Source organism: Globicephala melas, chromosome X (genome assembly GCF_963455315.2).
Source record: "Globicephala melas chromosome X, mGloMel1.2, whole genome shotgun sequence".
NCBI lineage: Eukaryota > Metazoa > Chordata > Mammalia > Artiodactyla > Delphinidae > Globicephala > Globicephala melas.
Window position 1 is genome coordinate 13,824,568 of NC_083335.1, and position 20,125 is coordinate 13,844,692.

Consider the following 20,125-nt stretch of genomic DNA (forward strand, 5'->3'; position numbering starts at 1 on the left):
GGCTTCTTGGTGGCGGCAGCAGCAGCCTTAGCGTCTCATGCATGCCCGTCTCTGGGGTCCGCGCTTTTATCCGCGGCTCGCGCCTGTCTCTGGAGCTCCTTTAAGCAGCCTTCTTAATCCCCTCTCCTCGCGCACCAGGAAACAAAGAGGGAAGAAAACGTCTCTTGCCTCTTCGGCAGCTCCAGACCTTTTCCCGGACTCCCTCCCGGCTAGCTGTGGTGCACTAACCCCTTTAGGCTGTGTTCACACAGCCAACCCCAGTCCTCTCCCTGGGATCTAAGCTCCGAATCCCGAGCCTCAGCTCCCAGCCCCGCCCACCCCGGCGGGTGAGCAGACAAGCCTCTCGGGCTGGTGAGTGCCGGTTGGCACCGATCCTCTGTGCGGGAATCTCCCCGCTTTGCCCTCCGCACTCCTGTTGCTGTGCTCTCCTCCGCAGCGCTGAACTTTCCCTCTCCGCGGCTCCGAAGCTTTCCCCCTCCGCCACCTGCAGTCTCTGCCCATGAAGGGGCTTCCTAGTGTGTGGAAATCTTTCCTCCTTCACAGCTCCCTCCCACTGGTGCAGGTCCCGTCCCTATCCCTTTGTCTCTGTTCATTCTTTTTTCTTTTGTCTACCCAGGTACGTGGGGAGTTTCTTGCCTTTGGGGAGGTCTGAGGTCTTCTGCTAGCGTTCAGTAGGTGTTCTGTAGGAGTTGTTCCATGTGTAGATGTATTTCTGGTGTATCTGTGAGGAGGAAGGTGATCTCTGCGTCTTACTCTTCCGCCATCTTCCCCCTCCTATCTCTAGAGGGCATTTTTAAACTTTCCCACACCACTGAATTCCCGTTCACCTCTTTAAGGCTATTCAGGATTAAGAGCATCAACAAGCTCTTGGATTAATACAGCTGTACTAAAACTGTACCCCATACACAAGGGGACACGCCCATTTTGGTAAAGGTGGGACTGAACGTTCATTCCTTTTATATGATGTGAGAAATCCTCTTAGTACAAGTCATTTATTAATAACAAAGGTACAAGGCATTACAGACTCACTGCCTCAAAGACAGCAAAAGGCTAAATTACAGAGAAGGCACGAGCTTAATATCAGAACTACTAAATCCCTGAATGACATAAATTACAGAATATGACCACCTCAGGATCCATCAGGCTTTTAACCAGAATCAGATCATATCCAGGCACAAGTTTTTTGACATTGTATCAAATCAGTAACAAGACTTTCAAATCCTACAAGTACACTTTAAAGCATTCATTGTTTATTAATTCAGGGAATAAGGCCACCATACTGTAAGTTACAGTTATGTAAACAAATTTGGAATTAGTCTTATAATGTTGAGTGAAGATTGTCCAAGGCTTCAGATGAAGTTCTGGTAATCAATGTTCCTTTTAGGCAATGCAAGTGCCCCTCTGATAAGACCAAAATGGCATGGTGGGCTTAGATCACCAAGAACTGTTTGTTAGCAGACAAACAGGAAAAGGTGTTCAGTTTCTTGAAGGCAAGTCAACTTCCCTATCCTCAAGGTTTAAACTTGATGGTATATAGCTCCTTTGGCATTGAGGAAAAGAAGGAATTTAGCAAACAATTTGGAGACTTGATATGGTGTTCAGTCTCATCTATGTACGCCCAGGAGGATTCATAAACTACCAGTTTCATTTAGTATTTATTGCCAAGACCCCAGCAACTATTGTCTCATTGCCAGGGGCTCAGCAAGTGGTTTTTTCATTTGTTTTGCCAGGACTTCAGAAACTATTTTTTCCCATCAAATCACTGAGTATGCTCATCAGAAGAATAATTGTGTGTGCCTGTTTTGATCATAATAAGTATACGAAGGAAAAGCATACATGAATATAAGAAACAAAAAATGCAATGAAACCTCTTTACAAAACATAAACAACTGAAACATACAACAGCACCAAGATACTTTACTCACTACAAAAGTGTTTCTCCATCAGTTTGCAGCCTCCCTCCCCAGAGTTTCTGAATCAGTGGGTCCATGGTGGAATCAAGAAATTGCATTTCTCACGAGTCCTTCCATGTTCCTTATGGTACTGGTTTGAGGACCACACTTAAAGTCCACAGCATTAGAATGTGGAAAGCACAGTTCTGGTCTAGTAGGAGAGATGAATTTTTATCAGCTGGAACTGTGGGGTTGAGGTTTTTGTATCAGGGTTAGAACAGAGATTTATTTCTAAGTAAGTAATTATTTATTTATTATACTAAGTAAGTAAGTAATTTATTTATTTCTAAGTAAGTGTTTCTGCTTAACTTTGGTTGTAGATGCTAACTGCCTCTTCATGTTTAGCTAGAGTTCAAAGTTTTCCTTCCAAGTGATAGTCAAAGATGTCAAGGAGATGTATGTGAGTCGGAGGCTACTTCTTTTACTACTTCTGGGTCTACTTTGACTACTGCTTCCTTTGTGCTATGAGGCTGGGAGTTCTCTTTCCTTCCCAACAGCTCTTCAAAGATCTCATTGTGCATGTAAAAGAAGATGTACCCGGTTTGAAGCCTAGCCTCCTGCACTGGGGCCTCTTGGGTACTTGATACGTTTAGATCACTGTAAGAGAACCACACTTGCCTGTCAAAGTTGTAGGCATCGCTGACATAGTGTCCGGTGTTAGGCGTCTTTCCAATATGGCTGATAATACCAATGAGCCGATAGTCATGACTTTCTCTCATCTCGGCTTCTATTTTTGGTTTCCTGGCTGAAGATTTTGTCTTCGCCACATCTGAAGAGCCCTTTCTTCCAGAATATTTATTGGAACCCAAGACACCTCGGGAACTCACCTTGGTTCCCTGGAAATTTAATTGCGTAGGTCTGCATTTATCTGTGTGCCACTGGGCATCGGGGCCTGAAAGGCTCCGAATCAATAGAAGACCAAGGTCTTGTTCAAAGAGTCTTATCCCTCCACACTGCTGGGTCTCTTCAGGCACTTGGTAAGATTCTTCTGAAATTCTGGGTTTTTTACCTTTACAAAATTCTTCGGTGGTCTCAGGCATGCTCTCAAAATCTGCAGATATATTGGTTCTCTTGTATTTATTTCCTTTTCGACTTTTAGCCACTTTGTGATATGTATCTGGGCTGCTGGTGGGTGTACCTTTCAGAGAAAGGGAGCTGTCTTCCAGATTCCTCATTAAGCCTACTGCTAATAGCTCTCTTGCAATGGCTGCTCTATGTCTTAAGTTTACCAATGTGGACTCTATTATATTTAGTTTAGAATCTTCTCCCAGGTCTCCTTGCTGCTGCTTGAAGCTTGAAGCTTTATGAAGAGTCTGGCATGTTTGTGGTTCAGACTCTTTTTCTGATCTAATGTGTGGAGCCAAAGAATCCTTGGATTCTGAGGTCTGCTTTGTTGAAGCTGTCGATGAACTGATGGCTTCAGAGTTCATCTTCTTAAAGAGTTCTAAGACTTGGAAATCAGTAAGAGGTGCATTCTTGCTTAAGGGAAGCGGTGGTTTGGTAGTTTCATTGCAATGGGAAGATAACTTTAAGTATTTGGAAATAATGACTTTTTGGTCATCCTTCCTTAAGGACCCAGACTCACTAAATTTATAGCGTTTCAGATGCACAATAAGGACCCTGGGTAGCCTACTGAATTTATGCACTGCAACAGAACTCCTGTGCTTACACGTCTCACATTTATACTCAAGCTCTTCTGCTTCAAAGAAAAGATCAAAACTAGATTGAATAGACAAGGGACGTGCTTTTTCTCTCTGGGGAAGACTGACCGAAAGTGAATTGTTTGCCTCTGCCTTAAGGACAATTTGCCCACAGGATTTGCAACTAGTTGAGCGCAGCAACTCGAAATCAAAATTACTGGCGACAGGGCAAACAAGCACCTTGGTGTCAGCACTACCAGCAGAAACCTGCTGAGGTGAATTTCCTTCCTCAGATTCAATCTTAATCTTCCGAATTGTGTTTAATTTTCTCATGTTTTGTTTAATCTGATCTAAACAATGACCTAAAAACTCATACGCATCATTCTGCGCGTTGTCAGAGAATATCTCTGCAACTGCTGAAATGGTGTTTTTAAAATTCACAAGTAACTTCTCCTTGATTTTTATGTTATAAATATCTTTCAAAACAAGCAGCTGCACCAAGCGTATGCTAAGGGCATCAAGGGGAGTTTCACCCTGTAAGAAGTCCTGATTGAGTAAATCATTAGCAAATGATGGAATCGAAAGTAAGGACTGTAAAACTGCATTCATGTAACAGGTGTTTCCCAAGTTGGGGAAGCCTTGATATAGTTTCTCTGAGTAAAAGTCAAAGATCATCTGGAGTTTGCCCCACTCTGGGTCATCCTCACCGTACTTCAACTCTGACAGAAATGCTAAATATATTTTCTCAGACACTCTTTGGAGAAGATCACTGACATCTAGGTAATGTTTTCCACTAAAATCGATCTTGAACGAAGGTCCAAGTTCAAATTCCTTATTCTGTTTTAACCCTTTTAATATTAATTCTCTCTGTTTGCGGCTTACATATCTCAAGGGGTACATCTTTGATACCGTTCCTTCCGAACAGGTATCCTCTTGCAGGAAAATCTTATTCATCTCTGAGCCAGATGATGGCCTCCTCTTCCCATATTCCTTTTCTAATAACTCTTCACAGGTAAATGTTGACAATTCTGATGCACACAAAGGCATCTCCTTATCATCAGGTGTTTCATTTCTTTCTTTCTCAAATGACTGACTACTTGACGTCCTACGTATTTTGTGAGATGCAGTTTTGCCACCTGCCTTCTGTGTTGTTGTACTGGCAAAGATACTCCCATCCCTATCAGGTCTTACGGGTGGCTGAGGATGGACTCTATCCAGGAACTTCTTCAAATTTTCGGCATCTCCAGAGGATAATTTTTCAATAATCAATAAGTCATTAGTCTGTAAACGTAAATGCAGATAATTTTGGTCTTCTCCAGAGGGTCTAAGGTCGATGTCTTCAATATTATTACTTAGCTGAAAACTTGCGTATGCTCCAGTATTGAAATAGACAACCAATATAACATTCCTCTCTCTTTCCACTATTTCAATGCATGCTTCTCTCACTTTGGACACCTTAGTTTTCTTGCTGCCTATTCGGACCAAACCACGTACAATTACAGCAGCCATGATTTCTTTACAAATAAAATTCACTTATCCTGAATTATCGACAATCTTAAAGTTTCAATTTGTTGGCTAATTCGCCTCTGGAGACAACACCAAAGAAATAGTTCTTTAGTTCTCTATGTAGAATGATCTTAGTGATAAAACCAATATGCTTCGAGAACTGTCCACGGTTGAATGAAGGCAGAGTCTTGATTCCCGAAGCAAGACCGCTACTGTAAAGAAAATCAAGAAAAATTATTTAAGCTATCAGAGAAATGCCTGGATAGAACTCAAACTCTACTCCCATACACTAAATCTTCTTTCCACTGCAATACTAGACTCCATTCTGATTAATTTCCACACTTCAACTGAAATCGTTAAACACTTGGAAGACTTTCAGTACACAGCTGAAGAGCACAATGAACAGTGTCTCAAGCATATGTGTATATATATATATATATATATATATATATATATATATAAAATATGCTAATCCTCCTGTCATAGAATGACCCCACGAGGCAAGCACAATAAGTGAATAAGAAAGTGAGAGGCCCTATGCAGCCCTCAACCCAATAACAGATGGAGAGCTCAATCTACCGCCTTCCAAATCCTGTTATGTTCCTTTCTTTCATGTGGCACCAGGGTAATAAGTCCACACATTCTGCCCCATGTGGGGTGAGGGTCTAACTACCACTGCTTAAAGCAGGTATCGAAGAATTGGCTAACTCCAGCTCTGGCCACAGGGTCCACATAACCTGAGCTAGCTCCCTGTACTCAAAGCCAGCCGGGAAGGATCAGGTGTACTTAATCACTCAAAATTTAAAATTTCTGAATAACTCTGTAGTGAACCAATCTGAATTAATGAATAGCTTAACACTTAGCACTACAAATGTTTATGTGAGAAAGCATATGTCCAAGAATTGATTGGAAATTTTTTCTCCTGCATAGTTAAATATTCTTCCTGAATCTTGTCTATGTTATTAACTTGCTCAGCAAACCCTGTCTTTATGAATAATACTAAATGAAACTTCTGCTCAATCCCTATCCAAATTATCAAAACCTCAAAACTGGTGGAGCATACATTAATGAGATTTTTGTTTTATCAAGTATTTTATCTATCAACCTACGTTCAGTAAAGTAGGGATTGCACCCATCCACATAAAAAAAAAAGTGCATATACGTCCAAGTGAGAGAATGATCATATTTATCATAGTGGAAACGAGGCCCTAAAAACTTTCAAGCACCACAGCAAACTCGAGTGTCTGGATTATTTATAGTTCACTCTCCTACTATAGATGCTATGTAAGAGTTTATTTCCTCTCCACAAAAAAAGTCTTAATTGCTCCTATTTCAACCACTTGAGAGAACCTATACAACCCCAGAACAACTTCTAGTCTGCATTTAAAAATTCTGTGATCCCAGCTGATCTGTATTTATCAAAAATTGTTGTCCATTCTTTCTAATGATAGCTGAAATAATCTAGACCCTCATGGCATTTCCACTCTCTGCTTTCAAAAACACAGTTAAGAGACAAGTGTTTCCAAAACAATGGCCCTATTTGTTATACCTTCTTCCCAGTTCAACCTGCTTACATTTCATTCCAGAATTAAGGAGACTTCTTTGAACCCACTGATCATATGGGCAGTGAAGATTAAGAACCATATTGCTGATGCACAGTTGAGCAGTCTAACCACTGCTCACTTCCTGGCACATTTTAAGCTTAAATCCCCTTTCTTGATTCTGCCTCATCACTCAAAGGCTTTTAGGGCTTCCTTTGATTGTTAGCTTTTTGTGAAGATTTTAAACTAAAATGTATCTGTTCTCTCAAACTCCACTGGAGAGAACTTTGTGACTATTCTATGTAGCCTACACCAGATTCAAAACATGTGGATGACGACTGCATTCAAAAGTTATGAAAGCCAAGGTACTTTTCTCTCATTTTACCCACAAACTCAGTCCAGTAAGTTTGATTGATCACCTACTAGCACAACACACTGGGCTAGCTGCTGATCTCAAAGTATAGCCAGAAACTCATAAAGTTGCACTACTTGTATCAGATTTGGAGGCATGACCTATGGTGTCAAGAAGCTGGCCATAAGGTAAAAATACTCCTGGTAGAAATGTCTGCTTTGTTGTTAATTTACTAATTCACTTTACATTGATCTTCTTGGTCACTGAGTATTTGCTGAGCATCTGCCCTATGCTGATTATGATTTCCTGAGTGTCTGCTCCGTGCCAGGTATTGTGGTCAGTGCTCTCAGGGACAAAAGTTTGTGAACACTCACTGTACCTAAACAATTTAGACTCTAAATGTCACTGTGTAAACACCACAATTGAAAAGGGCCTTGCTTCCAGTGGGAGAATCTGGGAAAATATCCTTTCACTGCCATTTTCTGGAGCTTGACACATACTCAGGGTGGGAGCAGTGTTTTGTAAAAGAGAGGGTCTCCTGGACTGAGATTTCTCAAGCCGTACCCACAATTCTGCAAAATGATGAGGCTTAACCTCATCTTTTGCAGGAAAAACAAGAAATTGGCCCTTGGAAAGCATGCCTACAAACTTGAGAACCCAGAAACCCAGGTTATTAATTCTTTAGTAAGATAATTTAATGAGTACTTGTGAGCCTTTTATTTACCCTCTGGATCCTATATTTCCACCATTCATGCTTTCATTATTTCAAGAATTAGAAAAACCTGAAAACCAATGAGAATACACCTTTCAAATTTGAATATGCATTTCTCATTCCCAAAGCATTCATTACAAAAGGAGAAAATCTGGAGGTAGTTACAGCCTGGAGGCAGGTGAATAAACCCAGAAGGCCCTTTAGGCTCAGTGACTATGAGAAAGTAACATCTCTGTGTCAGATCTCTTCCACTGACATCTGATTACAACTGTAATTACCTATATAAACTCAAGTATGTGTTTATTTCCCTGAATAGGTGGGGGTGAAGGTATAGAAGGTGGTTTGGTACAAGTGATGAGCTTTAATTATCATGTTATTTTACAGCTTCTTAAGTTTGAAAACATTTGAAGTGAGAGAACAAAGATAAACCTAGCATATGGTGAGAAATCCTGCTCAGTTATTCAAGCAAGCCTCACTGGATAGAAATGATGAAGGACCCATGAGGTGATATGCTAGCCGCTGTATGCACTAAGTAGAAAAGACGGGGCCAGATAATTACCATAGAGGTTTCCAATAATTTCTGGGTATCTCCACAAAGGCCAGGCAAGAGCTCTGAAAAACCCAACAACTTCAACTCACACTTATTTTAAACTAAACATAGTTTAGTGACCTTGGATAAGCCAAATATGCTATCGGGGCCATTAAACTAACTGGAAAACAATCATCTAAGCTTCTTTTGAGGACTCCATGCTATGAGACTATGATTCTAGGTAGAATATACTTAATAAGCACACCGAATTTCCCAAGACAGAGCAAAATGAAAGGTATTTTCCCCACCAATTAGATGACATGTATTGAATCTGGGCTTGGAAACTATGGTTACCATACAAAAAATATTGTTATGAATATGCTGGTTTTGGCAAATGGGAAGAGGGGATTCTCAAAACCCAACAAGCATTCATTATCCATTCATTCTTGAAACAAACTTGTATGGCATACTAGCAAGCATTGTATTAAGCACTAGCTATAGAAGAATAAAAAGAATTTTTAAAAATCCCAAGCTTTCATAAAACTTTCATTCTAGCAGGGGGATAATAATATACAAACATAAAATATATAGAATACCAGATGGTGGTAACTGCCAAAGAAAACATCAAGTTAAGGGAACAGGGTGTGCCAGTGCTGACGGGGATGTGCTTGCTGCCTTACATAGAGTGGCCTGGGAAGGCCTGACTGATAAGGATGTCTTGAAGGAAGTGAGGAAGCAAACACTTAGATGCAGGGTGCTCCAGGCAGGAGGAAGAATAAATAACAAGGCCCTCAGGTGGGAGTGTGCTTGACACGTTAGAAACAGAAAGCAGACCAGCTTGGCTGGAAAACAGTGAAGAAATTTCAAGAGAAAGAAGAGAAAGAAGGTGTGGACGTTTTGTAAACCAACCAACCAGGAGAATGAATGGACTAGTAACCTTGCTGAGCAGCACAAAGGGTCCACTTAAGGCTAGTGACCATGAATTTACAGCGAAACCAATCAGCATGCTTGTCTTCTTCTCCAGCTATACTCAGCTGCCCAGCTGCCATGGTGCAGATGTGTAATAGGCAGAGCCTTGAATTTAACTTTGCTGAAGATTTTGCCATTCATAAATAGCCAAGTAAGAGGGAAAAGGGAGGTGAAGGTGTCAGAAGGGAGTGATTATAAATATAGACCAGAAAGGGTGAAATGGGGGTGGAGAACAGAAACACAGAGAGGCCTAAATCTCAGGAAATACTGGGGGTGGGGTAGAAGCATCAGGGGACCCGGGGTTCAGCTCCCATTTCTGTAGCTGTACTTCTGCCCCCTGCTTCTAAGCAGCTGTCGACAGCTTGTAGGCTTCCTTCTCCTAATCTCCTCCCACCTTCTTTTTGGTTCTTCTGTTCATTCTCCCCCGGCCCCAAAGCTGGAAGTAACTAATGGGAATGGGGCTGGAGAGATGAATGTTAAAGAGTATGTGGACAGGGTTAGAGGCAGGCATGATCAGATGGGGGAAGGGAAGGGGGAGGGGAAAACCATCCCCTCTCTTTTTTCACCCTCCCAAGTCTGGGTTAAAGGTCAACACATCAAGAGGCGCGTTCCCTCTAGGGCATTAGCAATTAAATCCTGTCATTATGTTTGGCCCCAGCTTCTGTGTGCATGGCTTTTCAAAATGATTGGATCAGGGCAGATTCTGCTTCTTTCTCTGTTTAAAGGTGCATTTCTGCACTCAGCAAATGTCCGAGTCATTGTATAGCAGAGAAATACCATTATTTTGCCTCTTGACATGCACTGCACATAAATCTCTCCATAGGAGGCCTGGACCAAAATGGGAAGAAATCTCTAGACTAGCAAATTGTTCCCATGAACTAGTCAAGCTTTGAACCTTTTCTCAGAGACAGAGTTGGCGGAGCTTTTTTGTTGTTGTTGCTTTTCATTCTTTTAAAATGATTATGTTAGTATTATTAATGACATAGTTGATTAGGAAAACAGAATGCAGGTTATTTTCCAGAAGTTAAATATGATTTCATTAAGAAAGAAAGCTCTTTCATGAGAAAGTGCATACTTGTTACATTGAAACTATGATAAATGAGGCTTTCTGGAAATTAATTCCTTTACTCCTATTGTAACTCTCCTACTATTTTATAGCCCTTTCTGCTAAGTATCACATTCATTTCCTTATTTACTTAACTAACCAAAATATTTGTTGATAACGAGTCAACTATGGACATCGACTATGGACAAGATCCAAAGATGAAGTGATAAAGTCCTCCTGACCTCAGATAGGTTGTAAGACAAATACACCACAACATGGCAGCACGAGGAAAACCTATTAAGTCAAATTCAGTTAGTGTTACATAAGAGTCCATGTGTTTTTTGCCATCTCAGCTTCTTACAGCATTTCTTTTCTGCCTGAAGTTCCCAAATAATCTCCCAATTTTTGTCTTAGTTCTACTCTTCCTTTTAAGACCTAGTCCAAGTCTCACTTCATTCAGAATGATTGCCAGACCTGATTTTTCCTGCCTCAGAACTCACAAAGCATTCACTTTTTAAAGACTGTCACTTAGCCTACGCTACCTTGCATTGCTGCTTCATAGGAAGCGACGACAAAGTTAAGAGATGTTGGAGAACATGAGTTTGTTTTCAGTCAGTGTGGAGTGAAACTTTCTCTCCTAAGGGAAATCATAAAGTTGGAAAAGTAGGAGTCCTTTAAGGGTTGGGATCAAAGACTTCTAACTTTCCTTAAGAAAACAGTGTCCAAAGTTTTAAAATGAGGGCTGGCAGGGCAGGAAGGGGGTACAATTAAATGGGCTGGAACTGTTATTAGAACATCAAACTGACTATGACATGAAGAGACCAGGTTAAATGAGACAGGAGACTGGACAGGTGAACACTACCATCTATCAAATTTCAAATGCACACACACTTTAATGAAGCAATTCTATTATGGCTTTGTCCTATAGATATAATTGCAAAACTGTGTAAATCTTTTAAACAATCAGTATATTTAACTTATATAATTTTTAAAATGACCTATAAAATGACTTTCCCTCTTCTTCTGCGATATCTGCAAAGGTGCAAAATCAGTAGAAAGAACCACATTATATAAGAATTGCTACACCTGTGAAGAATATCTATGGTTATCAAATGTTATTTGAAGTGAGGAAAGTCATTAATAGGGAGCGCTGTGGCATTTCCCCTACTCCCACATGGAAGTCAAGTGTGGAATAGGAATTAAGATTGTGGAATTGTTTCCAAAAGAGATGTGTGACTGCATCTCATATCCTGACTGCATACTTATTAAGCAGCCAGAATGTTTAAGTCCAAACTCATATGCTAGAGTATGAGAGACTTGGGAAAACTTGACATGTTTACTCTGGAGGTGGAACGGCAAAGAAACCAGTGCCTGACTCAAGCTGAGAAGTCAGGATACAGAATGAAGTGGCCCCTATGACGGGGCAAGAGGAGGCTGCAGTGAAAGCAAGTTCCACTTGCTCTATTTGGACAAGAAACTGTACAAGATTCGATGTATTAAGTGGCAGATAACTGGACTACAACCTCATGAGGAAAATCATCCCAAACAAACTGTCTGCCAGAAAAAGGTGATCCTCCAGGAAAGATTCTCTTGGATACACTGCAGGAAAGTAGGAAATGAGGGGAGAAATCACAAAAGATTAGCTGGGTTCCCTAGTTCTTTCCTGTACAACAAATAGCAAAGTCCCATCCCCAAAAAGCTTTGAGGAAATACTTTTAGGATACTTAGTGGAGTGGATTCTGCTGATGTGGATCAAGCAGGATGTTTTTGGCCTCACATGACACAAGGGGGAGCTATAGCATTTTTCTTTCCAAGGTAAGGAGGGCAGCAATTCAACACATCTTCAGCTTAGTTAAGGATACACATGACACAGTCAGGCCTAGTAAGAGCTCTGAGGGAAATTTACAAAGCCCTTTTGGGGAAAACGAACTCAAAAATGTATTAAATGCCACAAGTGCTGGAATTAAAATCCCTTATAATACCTTCAAAACACCAATTTGTCTTATCTGAAGGATCAGTTCCCTGAACAGGAGAAATGCAGTTGCCTTCATTTGTTCATTGTTTTATTTTAACTTGTCTGGAAATATCCTTAGGAATGAATTCCCAAAAGCTAAATCATACCTCTAACCCCTAAAAAACTGATTCTCATTCATCTCCCTACTTAAGCGGTCCCTCATTCTGCATACCAGCTTTTTTTCCTCTTTGCTGCCATTAACAAAAGCGTGTGTGTGTGTGTGTGTGTGTGTGTGTGTGTGTGTGTGTGTGTATGAGAGAGACAGAGAACTCTTAAAAAAAAATCAAAGTCAGTGCTCCCGCTTCCAGGGTCTCTAACCTATTGTTTGAAAAAACAGAGCTCTGCTCTCAGCTCAGTCATCCTGGAAGGAAAAGGAACTCACAAAGCTCAAATGAGAAAATGAGCAGCTTCTCTGGACTTGCATCCTTGAACAGCATCCCTAGAGTCCAACAAACCACCTCATTCCTTCTTTCCCTACTGATACTTCAGTGATGTTTATGTGGTGCTAACGGAGGACATCCTCAAAGTAAAGAAGCTCTGCCCCAAAATATGAGTTCATTTATAAAAAAGCACAGACAAGAAAACCTGCCACCTTGCTTCAGAGGGCCTAGAAACCTTCAAAATGTGTAACTGAATCACTATGCTGTACACCTGAAACTAACACAACATTGTAAATCAACTCTACTCCAATTAAAAAGCGGGGGGCAGGGGGTGCTGAACTTCACCCAATGACTCTGCTTTCATTTTCCATCCACAGGACTATGACAAAATGGGTAAGTCTTTACTTGCCCTGAATGAACCCTTAAAGAAAAAGGAAGACATGACTAGCCAAGCAGTAGTATAGCCTTTAGCATGAAACTCTAGGTTACCACTCAAACATTCTAAACTCATAACCAACAATCAAGGCATACATAGCTCAAACGTCACCTCCCTCGTGAATTTGTCCATCATTCTCCCAACCTAGTGGTATTCCTCTTCCCTCAACTCTTGCGTCTTATCTCTGTGAACTTTAAAATACATAAGCACCTGATGGCAGGCAGGGCACGTGTACTTCCCCAGTACATAGGTGCTGAGAACCAAAAGCATGTACCCCATATAGCTTACTATCTACACTACCATGAGTCTACTATTCCACTATTTTCATCAGTATGACCTTACTATTCAAAAAGACTTTGCCCAGGAAGATACAAGTTGCAAACAGCTTTACTGTTCATTCCACAACTCTTCAATAGAAAGCACTGACTGACAGTTTATAGCCTTAGACTTTTTGAACCTCTTGCCTCCAAAGCCCTGTTGTGCCATGCCCACCTATTCTAAACCACTGTATCATGATTTTTACCCAATCATAATCGAGCTCCCCTACAGTTAGGACAGACTTCAACGTCTCAATATCCCAGCCTTTCCTTTCCTAACCTAAAACACCATTAGACCCTGTCAGTATGGCTTTCTCCCTTACAGTGGTAAGCAATAAACTCAGCTAGCTTTTTCTTGGCAACAGGTTGTTTCAGTGATATTTTGGGGAGCCAGACTTCAACATGCCCAGTTGATAAATGTTGAATCAAGTAATTAATTCACAGGGTGAAATGATGGGTTGGTTTGGATTTGGCTAGCATAGGGTAACTGTACTGTAAAAAGAGTTCTTACTTTGGGGTTGACTTTGAAACCATTGAAACAGATTTGGATTTGACTGTTAAAATATCCTTATTTTCATAATTACACCTTTATGGGTTTTACTTTTCCATGCCTTTTACTGGACATGTGAGAGTACATATGATAAAGCCCACATACTCTAGAGCAACCCTACAGTGACAGAGCTGCTTTCTTTTCCTTACAGCCGACTTGCTTCTGCTCGACAAGCAGAACACCTTTGGAACTTGGGGAAGCACCTCTGCTAACTTCTCAGAGGAGCTGCTGGATAACTGCAGGCTCCTGCTGGATGTGCCACTCACTATATAAGTGTGGAGACTCAAAGAAGGAAATAAAAATAGATTTATGACAGCAGGTTGATCAATAACACATTGATTTACTCAGTGCCTCCTGAGGAAGGTCAGAATTCATTAGAATTCCCTTGGGAACTTGCAATTTTCTCATAGAAAGAGACCATGAGTTGTACTGGGCATTTTGTACTGCAGTAGTTTTCAGCAATTTCCAGTGCATTTTTTCATTTGTGCTGACAGGGTGACATATTTAATGATTTCCAGACTCTGAGGGGCAGGGATATTTCCCATACAGTATCATAACATTTGTACCACAAAACCTTCTCCAAACTCCCCATTTCCAAATGAGGAAAATAAGCCTGTGGGTAAATGACTTGCTCAAGAGCACAAATTCCATTATATTCTTTAAATATCAGTGTACATGCTGTCAAAGCACACAAGCTCATAGCTAAGACCTGAACTCAGATTCTCCACGGATTACCTGTGTGGCATTTTCCCAAGACACAGTAAGGATTTCCATTTACATCTTCTGGATATGTGAAAACAAAGAAAGTACATATCTAGAAGTAATCAATATCTTCCCAACCTTATGCTGGTTACTTACTTCCTTACTGAAGGCTTGAAAAACATGCCCAGAGACTGAGTGAACCCGGGGAATGAGTTATGTGAAAAGTTGGATTTCTTTGGTATGAAAACAATGAGGCTGATGTTCAAGAATACTGGACATGTCCTAACTCATGCAATAGGGTGGGCTACTGCCAAGTATTTGATTTTCGGTGTTATGGTTTTTTCGTTATAAAAAGGGGCTTAGAAATGAAGGCCTGCTACCAGAGGGGGATGTTTACTCTTCCTGAGATGCTAACTTTCACCCCTGGCTATAGCTGCAATGTGATTAATGATGGATAATTGAGGCAGCACAAACCAACTTAATTTATATTAAGAAATCAAGAATGACAGCAATAAACCAGATAATGTGTTCATATACTTTTAGATAAATCATAAAACACTCAGTTTAATATTTTCCATTGACTATGTGTGGAATAGCCCAGTTAAATAAATAATGACAAAAAAAAAGAAATTCAAATACATGGCCACTCTTATTTGTTTCTTTCTTTTAAAAAAAAAATTTATTTATTTATTTATTTTTGGCTGAGTTGGGTCTTCGTTGCTGCACACGGGCTTTCTCTAGTTGCGGCGAGCGGGGGCTACTCTTCATTGCAGTGCGTGAGCTTCTCATTGCAGTGGCTTCTCTTGTTATGGAGCATGGGCTCTAGGTGCGTGGGCCTCAGTAGTTGTGGCACGTGGGCTCAGTAGTTGTGGCTCACAGGCTCTAGAGCACAGGCTCAGTAGTTGTGGCGCACGGGCTTAGTTACTCCGTGGCATGTGGGATCTTCCCGGACCAGGGCTCGAACCCGTGTCCCCTGCATTGGCAGGGGGATTCTTAACCACTGCGCCACCAGGGATGCCCTCTTATTTCTTAATTATTTCTAATATTCCCTATTTTTCTAACTAATGCCTTTTCTTTTGTTCCCCTCTATCACCCATGGCTATTTACACATGCTTTAAACCAGATGCTTCCATTTATATCTAGCTATTACATAGAATCTAGCTGATAGTAGCCTACCTTCTCTTTATTACTCTTACAACATCTTAGCTTCTGTACTTTTCTCTTCCATCCTAGCCCTTCTCTAGGCTGAGGATCTAAAAAGTTTTTTAAAGGGTATGCCTCTAGCTACTCCTCATTCATTTCTTTAAGCCTCAGAAACATGAGATTTTACCATCTGGTTTATTAAAGGGGCAATGCATTTTAGCCATCACAGAAAGTAAAACAGAATTAAAGCTAAAACAGATTTCTTCAACGTCACCGCAATTCTCACCTACTCTCAACCGACTTCCTTATAGTCATTTAGGCCCTTGCTATACTGAAATGTTAAGTGGCTCCATGAATGATGAATGAAAACACTGCAGAGTACCCATGTCAGCATTTTCAACCACTCATATGCACACTAGAGCACAGAAGGACAACAAAATATAGGTATAATTTCTTGAAAATGCGAAGCAATATTAAGCAGAATGACAGAAATGTACAGAAAGCCGTGCTGTCTACTTAAAAGAATACTGATCTGAACATTAGGAGACCAGGTGTCTGGTCTCTGCTTCGCTACGAACCAACTCTGAGAACTGGGAACTAACTATCCCTTCACTGACCCCATTTCATCTAGTACAGCACTAGGCAACAGAACTTTCTGCGGAGGTAGAGATGTACTATATCTGTCCTGTATAGTATGGCAGCCACCAGCAACATGTGGCTATTGAACATTTGAATGTGGCTAATAATACTGAGGTCCTGAAATTTTAATTGTACTTAAGCTGAAATAGCTACAGGCAGCTATTAGCTACCATATGGGACAGCACAGATAAGGTGACTGTAGGCATAGCTTAATACCTTGCCAGTTCTGGAAATTCTATCATGATATTTATTTCCATGTGGCTTTCTAATCCGCCTTCCAGACTGTTGAGGACATTTGACACAGTTGTCAATAGACAGTAGCAGGCGTCTACTGAGTTTGTGTACCTGATAAAAAAGAGAGAGGCCTGGAAAGACCTATTTTGCCATTCAACATTCACACTTTCCCTTTTTACCAACTGAATACAAATTTGACAGCTAGAATAAGGAAGGCTTCCTATCTCATGAAACAACAGTATGAAGATGAAAGCTGCAGTAGAAGCCTTGTTAGTTCCAGGAGACAACAAGTATGAAGATGAAATACAACCAGAAATGAAGAGTGAAAAGATTTCTTAAGAACATGGTTCCTTGAAGATGCCATTGAGCCACTCAATAACCATCGTATTTATTTAAGCTACTGTAGTTCTGTTTTGTTACTTGTAGTTAAAAGCCCTGGACATGGAATACCGTGAGGCTTATGTCCAAAGGTTGGGAAAGGAAAAGTCGTGTTAGATTAATTGATTTGGAAAGCTAACAAGTTCAGGATGGCAGAGTAATATGAAAGACTGTAAGAGCATCGATCCTTAATGATCCGGAGCTATTACACAAGGCGTGAATTTATTACCAACACACTTTCTGTGATGTGACCCTGTAGGTGGGATTACATGCAGTCAAACGTTTTGTTACATGCAGTCAAACATGCCTAAATGACACTGAGTTTTAATCATTAATTCCATATTCACGTTGAAAAGAAGCCTTAAATAGAAATTTTGACAACCCAAGATATAGCTATGTGAAAAATAATTAAAATAATTATATTCCTACTTATTTAAGATGGTAGAATTAGTTCCAGTGAACGGTTTCCTGACACTCTGTTTAAGTCTCTATTCCACATTCATGTTCACTTTTAGTATGAAATAGATGGGATTTTGGCAGTCAATAGCGGAGTGGTAAAATATAGAGAGCTGAAATTGTAGAAATGAGTGTTCCACATTAACAAGCATAAGGCAGTGGGAAAACATGAAGCAAGAACAGTTAATAGCCCCTTTGGATGGAGAGCTTGGTGCTAAGAGTCACTAGGATATGGAATTTAGGGACTCCAAGGTGTGGTCCCCGAGATGGAGAATGAAAAAATGATTTATGACAGTGGGGTCTGAGTTCAAGAGAGACTGAAGTAGACAATTGGTTATCCATTTGAGGAGCTAAGACAGCACACCTGGGTGGGAATGGCATCTGATGCCATATCTGTGACCAACTGAACACAGGGGGTCCAAATGTTTACAAGGCTTCAGAATTACTTGACTTTTTTTTTTTTTTTAAGAAACCAGTTTCTTTTTTTTTTTTGAATTTTTTTAAATTTATTTTTGGATGTGTTGAGTCTTCGTTGCTGTGCGTGGGTTTTCTCTAGTTGCGGTGAGCAGGGGCCACTCTTCGTTGCGGTGCTCCGGCCTCTCATTGCAGTGGCTTCTCTTGTTGCGGAGCACGGGCTCCAGGTGCATGGGTCCAGTAGCTGTGGCTCGCAGGCTCTAGAGCGCAGGCTCAGTAGTTGTGGAGCATGGGCCCAGTTGCCCCACAGCACGTGGGATCTTCCCGGACCAGGGCTCAAACCCGTGTTCCCTGCGTTGGCAGGCAGATTCTCAACCACTATGCCACGAGGGAAGTCCCTTACTTGATTTTTAAATGCAGAAGAGGGAATGTGTCTGTGACTACCAAAAAGGTGAGAAATATGTAAAATTTGATTTTTATTCCTGTTAAAGACTTCACAAAATGAATTTCACGATTGCAAAAAGAAGCCCCTCCACAGATATCCCTGGAAACATCAGCTTGATTGTCTTTTTGTTATTTTCAGTTGGAGTGTGTTTGTGATTCCAGCCAGGAGGTTGTTTGTGCAAAGATTACTAGGAAAAGGAGGGAGATGGTTGTGTACATTTCAGTGAGGGTGAGTGCTTAGCAGACTAGAAATAGAATGTAGTGAACAGCTGTTGATTTTGTCAGTTAGCCAGCAATCAGAGCATCGCCTGCCCATCATGGTGACCCACGACCTCTGTCCACCAAGATTGGTGCAGGTGATGTACATGAGCCATGTGGGGACAATCGGATCCCACAGAGTCTAAATATATCTCTTCTTACAAGGTAGACAAGGGGGAGCACTGATAATTGTCTCCTCTTACCACATGGATAGGGCCTCTTTGTGTCAGGTAAGAGCCAAGACTTAGGGGACAAGGGAAAGCAGCACTGAGACATAGAATGAAAGCGAATACTAATACTATATGTGAAACTAAGGGCCACCATAGGATTTCTTAGTAACATGCCATTCCTTTCTTGCTTAAAAGCTACTTTGAATTGCTTTTCTTTCTGACTCCTTCATTGAAAGTGACTCCACTAATATACTATGTGTACATTACTTGGTTCAGGATATATGGTCACTATAAGAAGCCCATGCCATGGATATGTTAAGAAAGGAGGATATTAACCATGAATGTAGTATGAGCTCTTGTCTTTATAAAAATATGCATAGAAAAAATGTAGAGCGCTAATATTTTCTACTACTGATAGAAAACAGATTTGTACTTAAGACAAGTAGAGAAACTAGGATTAATCTTTTAATGTGAAAATTCAGAAGCCAGGTCAATGCTCTTTTCTAGATGTAAGTAAATCCCACGTCCCTCTACATGCCAATGGGCCACAGAGCAGGAACCTCTCTGAGGCTGGTAAATGCCCAGACTTAAGAACTCTTGGTGCTGATGAGATATAAAAGATCCTTACCTTCACAGCAAAGTTTGTCAGATAAGGACATTCAGGTCAGAGAGGTTTTAAGTGTCTGAGCCAAGACTAGAACCCAAAGTTCCTACCTAAGTACTAACCTAAGTGCAGAGTCTCTTCCCTTCCAGTCTACTCATTATGTGCAAGGAAGGGGGACATGTTCTGGGGATGAGGAACAATACAAAGATCTAAAGTACAAGGAGTTGTGTTGGGTTGGAGGAGAGAGTTGGCGTAATGAGGATATTCATCATTTCAGTAACTAAACTCTCCTGGATAAACTCCAAGAACTTCTGCCTTATTCTGATTTCTGTTTTCTAGTGCACAGAGTTAAGAGTCCGTTCCAGGTGTTATGCTTCTGATACACAGGCAAGAGGTTGACAGCCTTCCAGAGACCTGAAAGAAGTGACTGAGTCCTCTAGACAGCACTGACTTCTTTAACTGTAGATGCGGCTGACCGGGTGGGAGTGTCATCGGTCTCACAACTCCACTTAATTTTTTCCACCTTCCTCTTTTCCACTCACTTTACATTTTCCCTCCTGAGTTTTAATGATGCGAACAGCACTGAGGGACCATCATCTTCCATACCTAAACTGAAAATGGATTCACATAACAGTTTTACAGCACTGAGCATTCAAGTCACAACTGCTGTCTGGTTTGCCTTGCTCTGTCTTAATGGCCAACAGAAAATACTCTCAGAGACCTGCATAGAAAAGCAGAGA

General features: G+C 40.9%; 1 protein-coding gene across 1 annotated transcript; it reads right to left on the reverse strand.

The window, feature by feature from the left end:
* Window positions 1-2,338: 2,338 nt before the first annotated feature.
* Window positions 2,339-5,101, reverse strand: USP26 (ubiquitin specific peptidase 26). Its single transcript, XM_030846520.2, has one exon. The coding sequence runs from the start codon at window positions 5,099-5,101 to the stop codon at window positions 2,339-2,341; it is 2,763 nt and encodes a 920-aa protein (XP_030702380.1).
* Window positions 5,102-20,125: the final 15,024 nt, after the last annotated feature.

Coding starts and splice junctions, on each gene's coding strand:
- USP26 (XM_030846520.2), bottom strand. CDS start 5,101: ATGGCTGCTGTAATTGTACGTGGTTTGGTCCGAATAGGCAGCAAGAAA.